General features: G+C 38.9%; 1 protein-coding gene across 8 annotated transcripts in view; it reads right to left on the bottom strand.

The window, feature by feature from the left end:
- LOC128143520 (inhibitor of growth protein 3) overlaps positions 1–12,314 on the bottom strand; it is a 193,841-nt gene that overhangs the window by 166,694 nt on the left and 14,833 nt on the right. For 6 of the 8 annotated variants that reach the window (XM_052790832.1, XM_052790833.1, XM_052790838.1 and 3 more), the window contains one exon: positions 11,110–12,005. In XM_052790832.1, the coding sequence (XP_052646792.1) occupies positions 11,889–12,005 (117 nt within the window). In that variant the 3' untranslated portion in view covers positions 11,110–11,888. Of the gene's footprint in view, positions 1–2,284; positions 2,417–3,018; positions 3,192–6,246; positions 6,322–7,522; positions 7,652–9,269; positions 9,903–11,109; positions 12,006–12,314 lie in introns of those variants that run through there. The other 2 variants (XM_052790827.1, XM_052790839.1) reach the window with 2 other exon arrangements.

Here is a 12,314-nt window from a genome sequence, read left to right as displayed (position 1 = left end):
GCACCCTCAATGATTTTTTACTTCACCCTGAATTCAATCCAGATTGCAGTTAGATTTGCAGTGTCTTCAGTCCCATGTGTGGTCCCATTATAAGTAGTGAATGGTGAAGACTGGCACACAGTGAAGAAAATAGGAGAAATACATTTCATTACTGCTCTGCACATTGGAAGATTTGGTACTACTGAAGTTTAAATTAATCCCAGCATAGTAAAAACCCAGACTCTCTCCCCTTTTCCCATTCATAGAACGCTGTAAGCCTTAATGATATTGTGATTTTATTCCACAGAGCACTCCAGAGAACAAAGATTCACGTCTTAATCCCACTTTGGCTCAGCTCTCTGATCTTGGCTCTCAGTGAAGGCAGACTAGCAGAAAAGATTCTGCAAATCCTTGGAAAGCAAAACAGTTGATGTTAACAGGAGAAGAGTTTTAGGGGAGACTCCCCTTTTAGTTTTGCTTCTCATTATTGTTCAATTTATTTAATATTTTGTCTTTATGTAAGAGGCAATAAATGATCTGGACTATACAAGCAGTGTGTTTACTTCTCTTATCACAGGATTTACAGTCCATATATATGTATAGTCGATATATAGTCCATTTTAGATCCTTAATCTGTAAATTCTACCTGTGTGTTAAGAGCTGTGATTGCTGGATGTTTTGCCTGAAGAAAGATGCTGTTAGGCCTGCAGTTCTGTGGGCAGATTGGCCAGTCTAGTAATTCCCATTTCCAGTAATGGAAAGGGGAAGGTCTTGCTTGCTCCCCTCTCCCCTGCCTTTAGTGTCTCCTCCTTACCTCTGCTCCTGCTCTTTCCCTTCCTCTCTTCCTACCTTGTGGTGGTGCTCATTAGATCTTTTTATGTGAAAAAACCTGCGCAGCTGGGTTGGTTTTCTGCCAAGTGAGTCAGTTGAATCAACTCTTGGAGAGATCCAATGGGCCTTAGTGCTGGTACAAGTCAAACAGCGGGAGAACACGAGTGAACGAGATGTAAACAGAGGAAGGGAACGGGACCTTTTAGGCAGTGGCAAAGCTTGATACTCAGCTCACCAGATTACTGAACCTACCCCAGCTTCCCTAAAGTTTTAGATGGGATCTGGGCCAACTGAGTTATTTGTCCAGAGGCACTTCTTTGTATCTCAGCTGTGTTCTTCACTACTATCTTTTGTCAGAAGGGTGACAATGAAACGCAGGTATCTTTTTATTCATATATGTTAATACTACAGAAAGTTGCTTGACATGAGGGTAAGGGAAAGCAGCTGAAGACCAAAGTCTTATGAAAATATTAGGCCCTGCTTAAAAAGCAACTTTGCATGTCAGGAGGAAGAAATAGAACAGCAAATTCTTTGCTTCTTCCTATCTACAGTTACTCACTGACTCTTGACAGAATCCTCTTTCAGCAGTTATTCTGAGATTACACACAGATTTATGGAGTCTGTAGCCAGTTTGGTTGCTCAAACTCATTGGTTACTGCTGAAAGCTGAATAAGAATTGGTGATAATCAAAAAATGCCCAGATAGGCTGCAAGAACATGGACATTTATCTTCGGGTACGCAGAACAGGAACAAAGTGAAATATCTCATGACCTCTGACAGCATTTGTGTTCCTTTTTATTTTAAGTAAATATTTTATTTTGTCATAGTCCACATCTCTTCTCTGGCATGTTGCTGGTCCCCCTCTTCTTCACACCTCAGGTGAGAACATTTGAACTTCCATTCTCAGGTCTTCCTCTTTCTTCCTACAGACTTTTTCTAATAAAAGCCCTGTCTTCTCTAAGAATCATTCTCTTCTTTTAACACAGTGAATAATCTCTTCTTTTAGGTGATCTAGATCCTTCTTCTTGTATTTTTTTCAGTTACATTCTCTGGGCTACTTATATGAAAGGTATTTGCACAAATACTTTTCTACTTTCTCACGCACTTCTGCTGCAAGCAGAGCTGTTCCCTGCCTTGTACCTGCAGAAGGGCTCTGAATGCACTTTATGTGCTGCACAGTAGTATTTTCCTTGCAGTTCTTCCCAGCTGCTTAAATTCAGGTGAAAGTGTACTGAAATGACCAATGGGAGTGGGAAGAAACTGAGAATACCGGCGTCATTGACTCCATCCTAGCCACTCCATACCTGCTCAAATGAGGTTTGCAATGGAGGCTATCCGTATCGCTCACCAACTGTTCCAGGTACTGGGACGTCCTCCCCACACCAGGCCCTTCCCCTCCACCCCCAGCACCAGGTCAGGAAAGCTTCCATGAGAAGGAGACAGGGTGCAGAGGGATAGCAAGTGGTAAGCATACCAGTTTTGAGGCTACCGCAAAGAGGAAGGAGCGATCGCTCACCCAGGCCTCCAGGGTGACGGTAGGATGTATCCTAAATAGCTTCCTATAGCAGCGGGAATGTGTGACGCTTGCGAGCCAGTCACGGAGTTGCTGGAATGAGAGCAACAAATGCAAAGGAAAGGACCAGTCTGTAAGGGCATTTAGCAGGGGGAAGAGAGGGATTTACAAACCCTTTTATTTCTAACGTTTAGCATTTTGCGTTTCCTCTGGTTTTTTTGTTTTGTTTTTGTTTTTGTTTTAAAGTTAATTGTTCTAGTTTCTGTTCCAGTAAACCCCAAATGTAGAATTGAAATGTCATAGTCCTCCAGGTCCTGTCACAATGTCTTTCCTCTTCTTTTGTGTAAAATGAATTATTTCATTGCCATGTTCCCTTTTCGCTTTAGCCTGGCCTCACCATGTAGGTAGCCAAGACTAGTAGAGTGCTTACTTTTTTCTCCTGTTCTACACCACAAGTGGACCCAAAACAGTCCAAAAAATGAGAAAAGCCAATGTAACCAGAAAATTCATGACAGTCATCCCCAAGCACCATTTTTTATACAGTTGCCCTCAAGTTCAGAAGCAAGATCTGTTTCAAATAAAACAACTTGTAGAAGCTGAAGGAGAAAAATACAACTAGACTCCTCATTCCATAAACACTCATTTTCCACTTCACCCCTAAATTCCTTAAACTGTATTTTCTTCTATCCCATTACCTTTGGCTGCCTTTCTTCCTCTTCACTGCTTTTATGATCAGGAACATCCTCTTTCTTCAGCAGAGTGGTTGCTTTGCTGAGACTACTCACAGACCTTTGAATGACTATCCCAGTGTCTCCTAGGTTCAGCAGTCCTGATGCTCTTTGGCAGCAGGGAAACAAATGGAAGTCTCCTACAAACGAGAAAATATTGTCACCTCTCTTGTATGCACATGAAACAAGGGTGCAATGCTCTCAGGTACCTACAGCTGCCTCTGTGTTGTCCTCTAGCTGATTAGTCTGTGCTGCTGCAGCTCATGTGCCTGCCACAACTGGCAAACAAGCTCTTTAATTTTGGACCAAGTTTTCCAGGTGCCAATCATTTCAGACATTTGGGACATTAAATTTGGTTACTCCCAGTACGGTAAATAGCGTACAACTTAAACCACATTATGGCCTCCACTGACTTCAGTGGATGAGCTCATACATGTGGGTGTTTTAGGCACAAGGGAACAAGAACTTGATTTTTTTCCTATCAAAAGGCTTTGCACTGATAGGTATTTGTTTGACAGAGCTCCTTTGTTAGCAAGGAGACTTTTAAGACAAGCACATCGCACAGAAATGTAGACAAAATGCTCACCTGTGCCTCTCAAGGCACCCATACATTTAACCAGTCCCATCAAGAGCAGCCATTATTATATATACTAGAGCATATAACAGTTTATTCCAGTTTGTTGCATTCTCATGGTGCTGCCAGAATATACAATAAGCCAGTACAGAAATGAGTGACCTGGGGCACTTCACATATTGTGCACGTATATGAGAAATTGTTGTACAGGCAAATAGAATATGTGGAGATGCAAGACATGCTATTTTGTTGTTCTTATGGACAAGCAGAAAAAGATAACGGTATACTTCTGAACTTATTGATCTGATTATAACTATACAGTTTCTCTCATGAGTCCAGCTGCTGCAGCATGATTGCTGCAGAACAAGATAACAGCAACCACTGTGGCACAGAAGTTACTTTAGAAATACCCTTAAGTACATTACATCTTTTAAGCTCTGACTTTTGACAACGTACTCCACACGGTATTTCTAACAGTAAAGTTGAAAATTAAGTTTAACCATTTTTACACCTAGCAAAAGCAAGGTGGCCGGAATAACTACAGTGAAGGAGGCCATACAGAAAGTCCCCATTGCAGCTGGCATGAGGGTTGACGAGTTCTTTGTATCCTGCCCCACGCAGGGTCACTACACTGCCTCTCAGCTCTGGTCTGTTGGACTGCACGGTTTGCTCAAAACACGCCTGACGGCTGTTGCAGGGTGCTGGGAGGAAGTGGCACGAAAGCTGAAACTGAGGGAGGGACGTCATGCTGAACTGCTGCCATACGGCTGGGAGGAAGCTGAACATCATACTGTCCGTGGGTGATCTTAGCCACTTTGATTAAACAGGTTGTGTGAAACTGGCATTCCAGGCAAGGGTCTCTTGAAAAAGGAAGGTTTAAGGAAGACATTTCTCAGATCGGAGAGATCTAAAATGTTTTGCTGTAATTTTCTACGCTTCACACCTAATTAAAATTGTCCAGAGGGGCTGAAAAGTGAATAGGAGCATTTTTGTTCGTTGTCTGATTACTGGGTTGTTTTGTTACATTTTTTAATTATGGAGGTATGTTCTATGACTAGAGGCAGATGTATATGTTCTTAGGATTTGATTTTGCAAAAATTAAAATATAACCAAAATATAACCAAATCAGAATCCATCTAAAATACAGTATGAAGTGCCTGAATAAGCTCTTATTAAAATTTTTAAATCAATCACTATTTCCATATAACTATGTTTTGATGCATTTTTAAAACTAAAGCATATTGAGGAGACTATTTGTCTTGGAAAATAATGTAAAACCAGGTAGTGCCAACACAAAGAATTAATAAAATGTATATAGGGCCGATAGCTAATTTGCTTGTTTTAAAACAGCCTTTAGAAGGAGAATTACAGACAATATTTGGGGTTGATTTAAAATCATGCCATCATTAGCCAAATATGAAATCAGGTTAGAGTTTTATCATGTGCTGATGTAATTACAAACAATATATTTAGATGATTCCTTCCTCCATGAGTTTAAAAATTACTGCTTAAGATTCAAACAATAGCAAAAAGGAAAACTTCAGGATTTTTCTATTAAAAGGCTTGTCAGCCTCCATAGGGAGACATTCCCAGTACATTCCTTTCACCCTCTTAACAGAAGTCTTTAAGTAAATAGGGGTAGGTGAGTGTTTAGAAAGCACTTTCAAAATGAAAAATGCTTTAGAGTTGGTAAATCTTGAACATTAATGGAGATACTAACCAAAACACCTTAAAGTTGGATTTTTTTTTCTCTTCCTTTGTTTTTGAGAATCATCTTTAGTTTTCCTGTCCTGGGCTAAAACTTCACTGAGATGTTTTCCCAGTGCATATTTTAGATTGTATTTATGTCTTACAAGAGCAACCAACAATGTTATAGAAGAGGCGGGCAGAACTGTTCTGATGTAAGTGACTGTTTCAAAGGTAATCATTACTTCTGAAATCAGCATTTCTGTGTGCAAAAGCATGCTTTAAGTCAGTGTCTAAGAAAATTTCTACCCTGAATTAAAATGGTTAACAAATAATTTTACTTTTTGAGGGTAATTTTAACATAACTCCTACCTTAACTTCTGTTTATTCCTCAGTTCCTTAGCCATTCCAAGTATATTAGGGTATCAGGAAGATCCCTGGGAAATGTATGGTATACCTTCCTAAATTAAAAAGTAAAGGGGTTAGTCAATACTACTGACTGTAGAACCATTTCATTTTCCAGACCTGACTAAGGAACACGTTTTTATTGTCAGTTCATTCAACTATTGACTAATCCATCCATCTATAAAATGTGCTTTCTTTAAAAGCCTGAGATTAATTTAGCCCCAAACAACACAACAGAGAAATTAAACACGTTTTAAAATAATTTAAGTCAAGAACACCATATCCAGATGAATTTGTCACAGCAGAAAGACTCCAACTTGTCGCCTTTTCAAGCAAACTACATAACTGAACATTTATTAAAACATTTTTTAAATATGATGAGCATTTATTTTTGCCTCCACACAGTAACAATGTAATTTTAGTGTCATCAAAATAAAACAGAGCTGTAAAAAACATTTCCTTTATCAACACAGGGAAAAATATTCCTGTACTTCTGACAAGAAAGGATTCCCTATTTCCATAACACTTACCTGACTGACCCCTTCCAGCACTTAACTACACTCATGCTTGCAAACTTAATCCAAACGTCTATCCTACGTCTTTTTCTGAAAAGAAATAGTAAAAGCTGTTTTGAAATCAGAAGGCCACAATTTTGCAGGTGGAAGCATGTAAAATTATCTTTGCATTGCTCCCCTATTTCTGTTTCACCAATTCTCATGTGCACAAATACAGTGTAACTATTATTTATTCTTCTAGAAAGAAAGGCTTAGTATAACCCTAATTAGGAAAACCAACTGTCAACCTAATAAATGAATCTGTGTTCAGCAACGAAAGTATACTTAGGATTCCCCCAAATTTTTACATTTTTATGAAAAATACAGAAATTGTAGCTGAACAACTGCATCTACTTTATTTATTTAAGAACCCCTCACTGTACTCTTAAACTTCAGTAAAACTTCCTTAATCGGCAGTAGCCAGTTTCATAAATGTGGGCATACACATTTGATTCAATGTATATGGCACTGCTGAATAAATATTCAGAAAGGAACAGAGCAGTCACAACACTCAGAAGTTTTCATAATATAAAGTACAAGGTACAAATAAGTATTAGAGCTTTAAAAATGTTAAAACAGCTGTGGATCCTAACATTGTTCATTTTCTACTGCATTACGTAGATTTCTTGTACAGTCATGAGGCAAGTATTTCTCTAGTTGTAATATGCTAGGGGTTTTTTTCAGGAATTTTTTTTTTTTCAGTAGACAAAGGGAATACAGTTAGCAAACAGTTAAAGTCATGTTTGTGATAAAGACTTTAAATCTATTATAAACTAATGTAGGAAACTATTGTTTTTTCTAAAATACAAGACGTGACGTATGCAAGACTTACACGTCTGTAAGTAAGCATGCAACTTGCTGACAACTTTTACATGCTCAAATAGCTCCTAAATACAAGATTTATCTAGAGGAAAAAGCTGCTGTTTGTCTCTATAGAATATCATGTGAGTATAAAAGCAAGATATGGATTTGAAAGTGCTAGAGGAATATTACTGTAGATTTGATAAATATACTGAAATGTGGCATTCTTCTTCTTTTAGCTACGTTATTCTCAGAGCATTTTAGGCAATCCTGGGAAGAGTAGCAAAACTGCAGAGACTGTGTTCATATAGTGTGGCCTGACTTTAGTTATTCCTGTATACCCCTAAGAGAATGCAAATGGTCAGACCCTTATCCCTTTTGCAATTCTGCTTCTCAGAGATTTTTAGCGTAAGTGCAAAACCGAACCCTCCGCTGTCAAGGGGAAAGCCACCTGGGTCCTCCTTCTGTCACTTGTCACTTCTATTGAACAAGAAAGTGCACGGTCCAGACATTCCAGCAGGATGAGGTGGGAGATGAAAAAACTTGCCAAGAAAAGCCAGCTTGCAATGGAAAGTCCTCCCTGGTGAGGGGGAACAGAAAGGGGAAAACCTCAGAATTTCTAATCTTTACTGTGCGCGGTTGATCAGTAAAGAAGACAAGAATGCAAATTACTCTGTGCTATTCAGAGAGACAACCTAGACACATTTTCAGAGCAGGAAGCGTAAATGTATTTCCTCTTTCTTCTTCATTTCAGACCTAGAATAAATGAAACCTACAGCTGAGGAAAAAAATGTTACTTCTTCACAATGCAAACAGACAACACAGTTTACAAGGCATAGACCACTTTTTATTCTATTACAGTGCTTAGCACATGGGTTCTCAGCTTGTGGTACTACAAATACCTCCTCGTCCTAAAAATTCACCCAAATGCTGGAGCACTGAGATGAAACTAAAAGCAGCTGCACTGCATAATGCCGAAGGGTCACCTAACCTAGTGTCTTGTATCAAACGGTGTTCAGTGGTGTATGCCAGCGGGCTGTGGGACCGTCACAGGCATCCAGGAACACTTCCCTGGTTACAAGCTCTTAATTTCTAGTGATCAGTCTTCAGTGAGTTTTTGATCCAGGTGTGTTACTTCTGCATTTTATGCCTCTATGGACGTTGCTTCCATTAGTTTCTCAGTCACTTTCTACATCCATGTAAGCTATATGGCCAGTTTTACAATTGAAGCATGCCACGGGTGAAAAAAAGCTGCTCTTTTTTCATTTTGGACTGACTACCTCCCTACTACTTCTATCAAAAGCCACACCTTTTCCACAGCACTCCTGAGTTTACAGATCCCTGTTACATTCTCACTGAGCCACCTCTTTCCCAGCCAGAAGAGTCCCAGACAATTTAGCTGCTTCTCAGATGTGTTGTCATCACACAGCTTTGACTACTTTGATCCTCCTGTTGAAGCCTTCCCTAGTTTTGCTACCTTTTTGCAGCAGAGCCAACCAGAATTTTACACTACGTTGAGACCTAACTGCACCATCAGTTTACACAGTGTAAAACTGTATTCTGTTTTATTCTTTCTCTCCTACTGAGTCATTCTTAGCACTTGTCTGACCTGCTGCTGAGCAATGAGCTGGTGTTTCCATAGAATTACCTAGATAACTCCCAAAATCACTTTCCTACAGAGCAATAGCTACTTCAGAGGCCCCAGCTGCAGGTAAATTGAGAATTAAGTATTATTTTATATATTATATTTACATTCTTTTAGCAAATGTTGAATTACATCTTCCATTTTATCAGACACTCAGTATCATGAGATTTTTCTGCTACTTTTAACACTTTCCATTTTTGTTACTTTTGAGAACCCAATGTAAGTGCAAACATTACGTTACTATTTACCCCTCTTAACTGATCTGTTAATGTCTGTTGAGCAGCAGAGTCCTGCTTTAGCAGCCTCTCCATGTTGGGAATATTGGCAATTTATTCCTTTACTCTTTATTATTCTATTTTGCAAATAGCCATATAACATTAAGGGACCTCCACTCCAACCAGCGCATCACTGTTTTTTAAAGAAACTTTAATGAGACACCCTGTCTGAACACCTTGATGTAGCCTGCATCAACCTGGCCTTGTCTATCTCAGTGAAGCTTCCAAGAACTCCAATGACCATGAGGCAAGGACTCTGCCAACGTGTAACTACTCACGTTACTCAGGGCTTTCACACTGTAATCACCTGCTGACCCGTAAGCTTCTCTCACAGGTGTTCTGTTTAGAAGAAAACAAAACAAAAGCACATACAGGGTTTATTGTTCTACATCTTTGACTTACATAATGCATTTTTTCCACACTTTTCACGTTTGTCCATTTCTATTTTCTGAACTTTGACACAAAATACTAACGTACTAATGAGGACAAAAGTTAAGTTTTTTCCTCTTGTGAGTTCTCTAACTAGCTCCCTCCATGAAAAAACAAATGATATCATCCAATGAAACAGCAAACCAATGCTCACACTAAAAACTGGAATTTTTATTTGAATTTGCAGTCTCTGCACCATCTTAGGTATGGTCACCACCAGAATGAGGGATTTCGCTATACATAGTGTTAATTCTCAATGGACTTACTTCTTAGCCCTAAAAACTTAGGCATTCAGTCCAAGGGGAGTCCAGATTACCTGTTGCTTATTTAACTTCAATTCATAGCATAGCACCAGTTTCCAACAGAACAAATTGTTTGTTATCTCTATTGTCTCCACAGCCTCACTTAAAACCAGATATTCTAGTCCTCAAGTGTTTAGACTGAGGTCTGCACAGAAATACATAGGCAGTGGGCTCAGTTCCAGTTTTAATGGAACCTTAGTTACACTGCTCTTCACTGTTTATTTTCACCAACTTCTACCCTATTCTTTTACCAAAGTCTATTTATCATCCATAATCACATTTCCCTTCTTAAACATCTACTTTTCCCCAGTTCATGGATTTAAAATGCCTACTTTTTTCATTTTTAAATAAATGTTGTGACAGAAGTCTGGTTTCATTTTGGTTTAGGTAAAGCCTGCATTTTCTGCACATACTCCTATTACTAATGAGCCTAACTCTTTTTGTTTCCTTGACACTATTTGCACAGTCATGCACTGAAACACTGCTTCTTTCCCTCTCTTCTCTCCCTCTGCATGGCTTCAGAAAGCTACCACGTGAAGGCCATGCTCCTCCACCCTGACAGCCCAAAGAGCAACCCAGTGCTAAAGTAAAATCTTTATTCCAACAGGAAAGTGTATTTTTTTAGTAGTGGAAGGAAGGAGGAAGGAGAAAAAAGGAGTAATAATCTTGTTTCTGTTCAGCGCTGCTGCATGAAAGAGCCATACAAAAACAAAAGGAAATTGTCAGTGAAAGGAAATCTACAAACTATGCCCAAAATAAGCAAGTCAAGGCAAAAATACAGAAAATCTTTCCATTATATTCTTGTCAAGGGTCTAATGTAAAGATCAGTTTTCTGATCCTGTACTACAACATGTACAACTCACAGATCCAGCCACTTATGTGCCTCCATTTAGGCTTCCTAATATGATCCTCCCTGTTGCTCTCGGGATTCTACAAGCAGGATGAACTATTTCTCTCTTTCTTCTTTCCTGAACCGTGTGTTGGTTTTCACATGAAAACCACAGTTCAGGAATATGGCAGCTGCAAGACACACTCACCGTGGTTTTCTTCTCCCCTTCCTATTTCCATCTGTGCCATGGAAATAGGAAGGCAACCCTGCCTGTGGACATCTCTTGACACAGTAGGGATTTCTTTTTTTTAACCACATAGACCTTTTGTGCCCATTTAAGCAGGTGCCACTGATCGCCTGGAGACAGAGGCATTGAGGCAAACGGTATTTCAGTGTTTGCCTATATATGTACAAGTTACCCACCCACCAGAGAAACATCCTGTGCAACAATCCTTCACATGGGTCATGTGTAGCAATTTCTTATGCAAACTTAGCTATATTCTCCTGAAACCATTTCAGGGACAAACCTTTTTTTGACAAATGTACAGCAAACATTAATTTGAGGAGCTGAGGTTGTTTTATTTTAACACCTAATACAATTCAAATTTAAAGGATTACTCGCACAAAAAAATAAACACATTTGGTATAAAAATTTATCATCACTTTAACACCTTTTTTTCCTCTTATGGCCTGCGCCTTCTCTGGAGCAGAAACATATAAAGACTAATGGCACAAGTTTGTTTTATTCTACAGCATTTTTTTTTGCTTTTACATACTCAAGTACCCTAGAGGACAACAGCCTGCTGTATACAAGAACCATTTTCTTCAGCCTGCTGAATTAAGTTTCATAAAGAACCAAAGCTATAAAGGCATTTTAAAAACCATTGTCTCTTTTTTTTTTTTCCCGAAGCACTGACTTTTTGCACCATTTATATACATAGTGTTACATAACAGCTCTTGAGTACAGTACATGCAGCAGAATATATCTGTTGAATATAAAACATACATTTAAAATCTTGACTTATCGGAATTTTTTGAAGATTGAATAATTGTAGAATGCCCACTGCTTAGAGAAAATGGTTTGATAGTACAAATGTCTGCATATGTTGGCCACTGGAACAGTCCAAGGCTCACTGGAATAGTATCTGTAGCACATCAGTGTGCATAAATAATTTACTTACAATAATAAAACACAACTAGCAAAATCAATAGTTCAAGATCTTATGACTGCTATGTTAACCCTTAAGTGGTTGCAAGGAAGTGTGGTGGGGGTTCCTCCCCCTCCCAAGTCCTCTACAAAACCTTTAGTATGTAATTGGTTTTCCAGCTGAAGAAACTTATTTATGTCTACTGCCTCTTCTCTTCATTGCAGCTGTACACTGTGGACAGTACCATTTCCCTTTCGGTGCTTCTGTCAGTCCAACACATCCATAGTGGAACCACTCTATAGGGCACTATAAAAACAGAGTTAAAGAGAGGGTTTGGGATTTGGGTTTTTTTCAAAACACCTATCACAAATACAATTCTATGAAAATTAAGCACGAGTAAAAAGCATAGATTCTGCTTTTCACACAAAGTCATGGGACAAAAGGAGGAGAGAGGAGGATCTCAGTCCTTAATATACACTCAATAGACTAAGGAAAGCAACAAAAATTCTAGGAGTCATATATGGACTTGCGTAACAGAGCAAAAGAAGTATGTTGTGCTTCGAAATACTTGGTCTGACAACACTAAGTGACACAACAGTAATTTTATCACTCAAT

Source organism: Harpia harpyja, chromosome 6 (genome assembly GCF_026419915.1).
Source record: "Harpia harpyja isolate bHarHar1 chromosome 6, bHarHar1 primary haplotype, whole genome shotgun sequence".
NCBI lineage: Eukaryota > Metazoa > Chordata > Aves > Accipitriformes > Accipitridae > Harpia > Harpia harpyja.
Note: the sequence above shows the minus strand (reverse complement) of the source record. Positions and strands in the feature narration are given on the sequence as shown.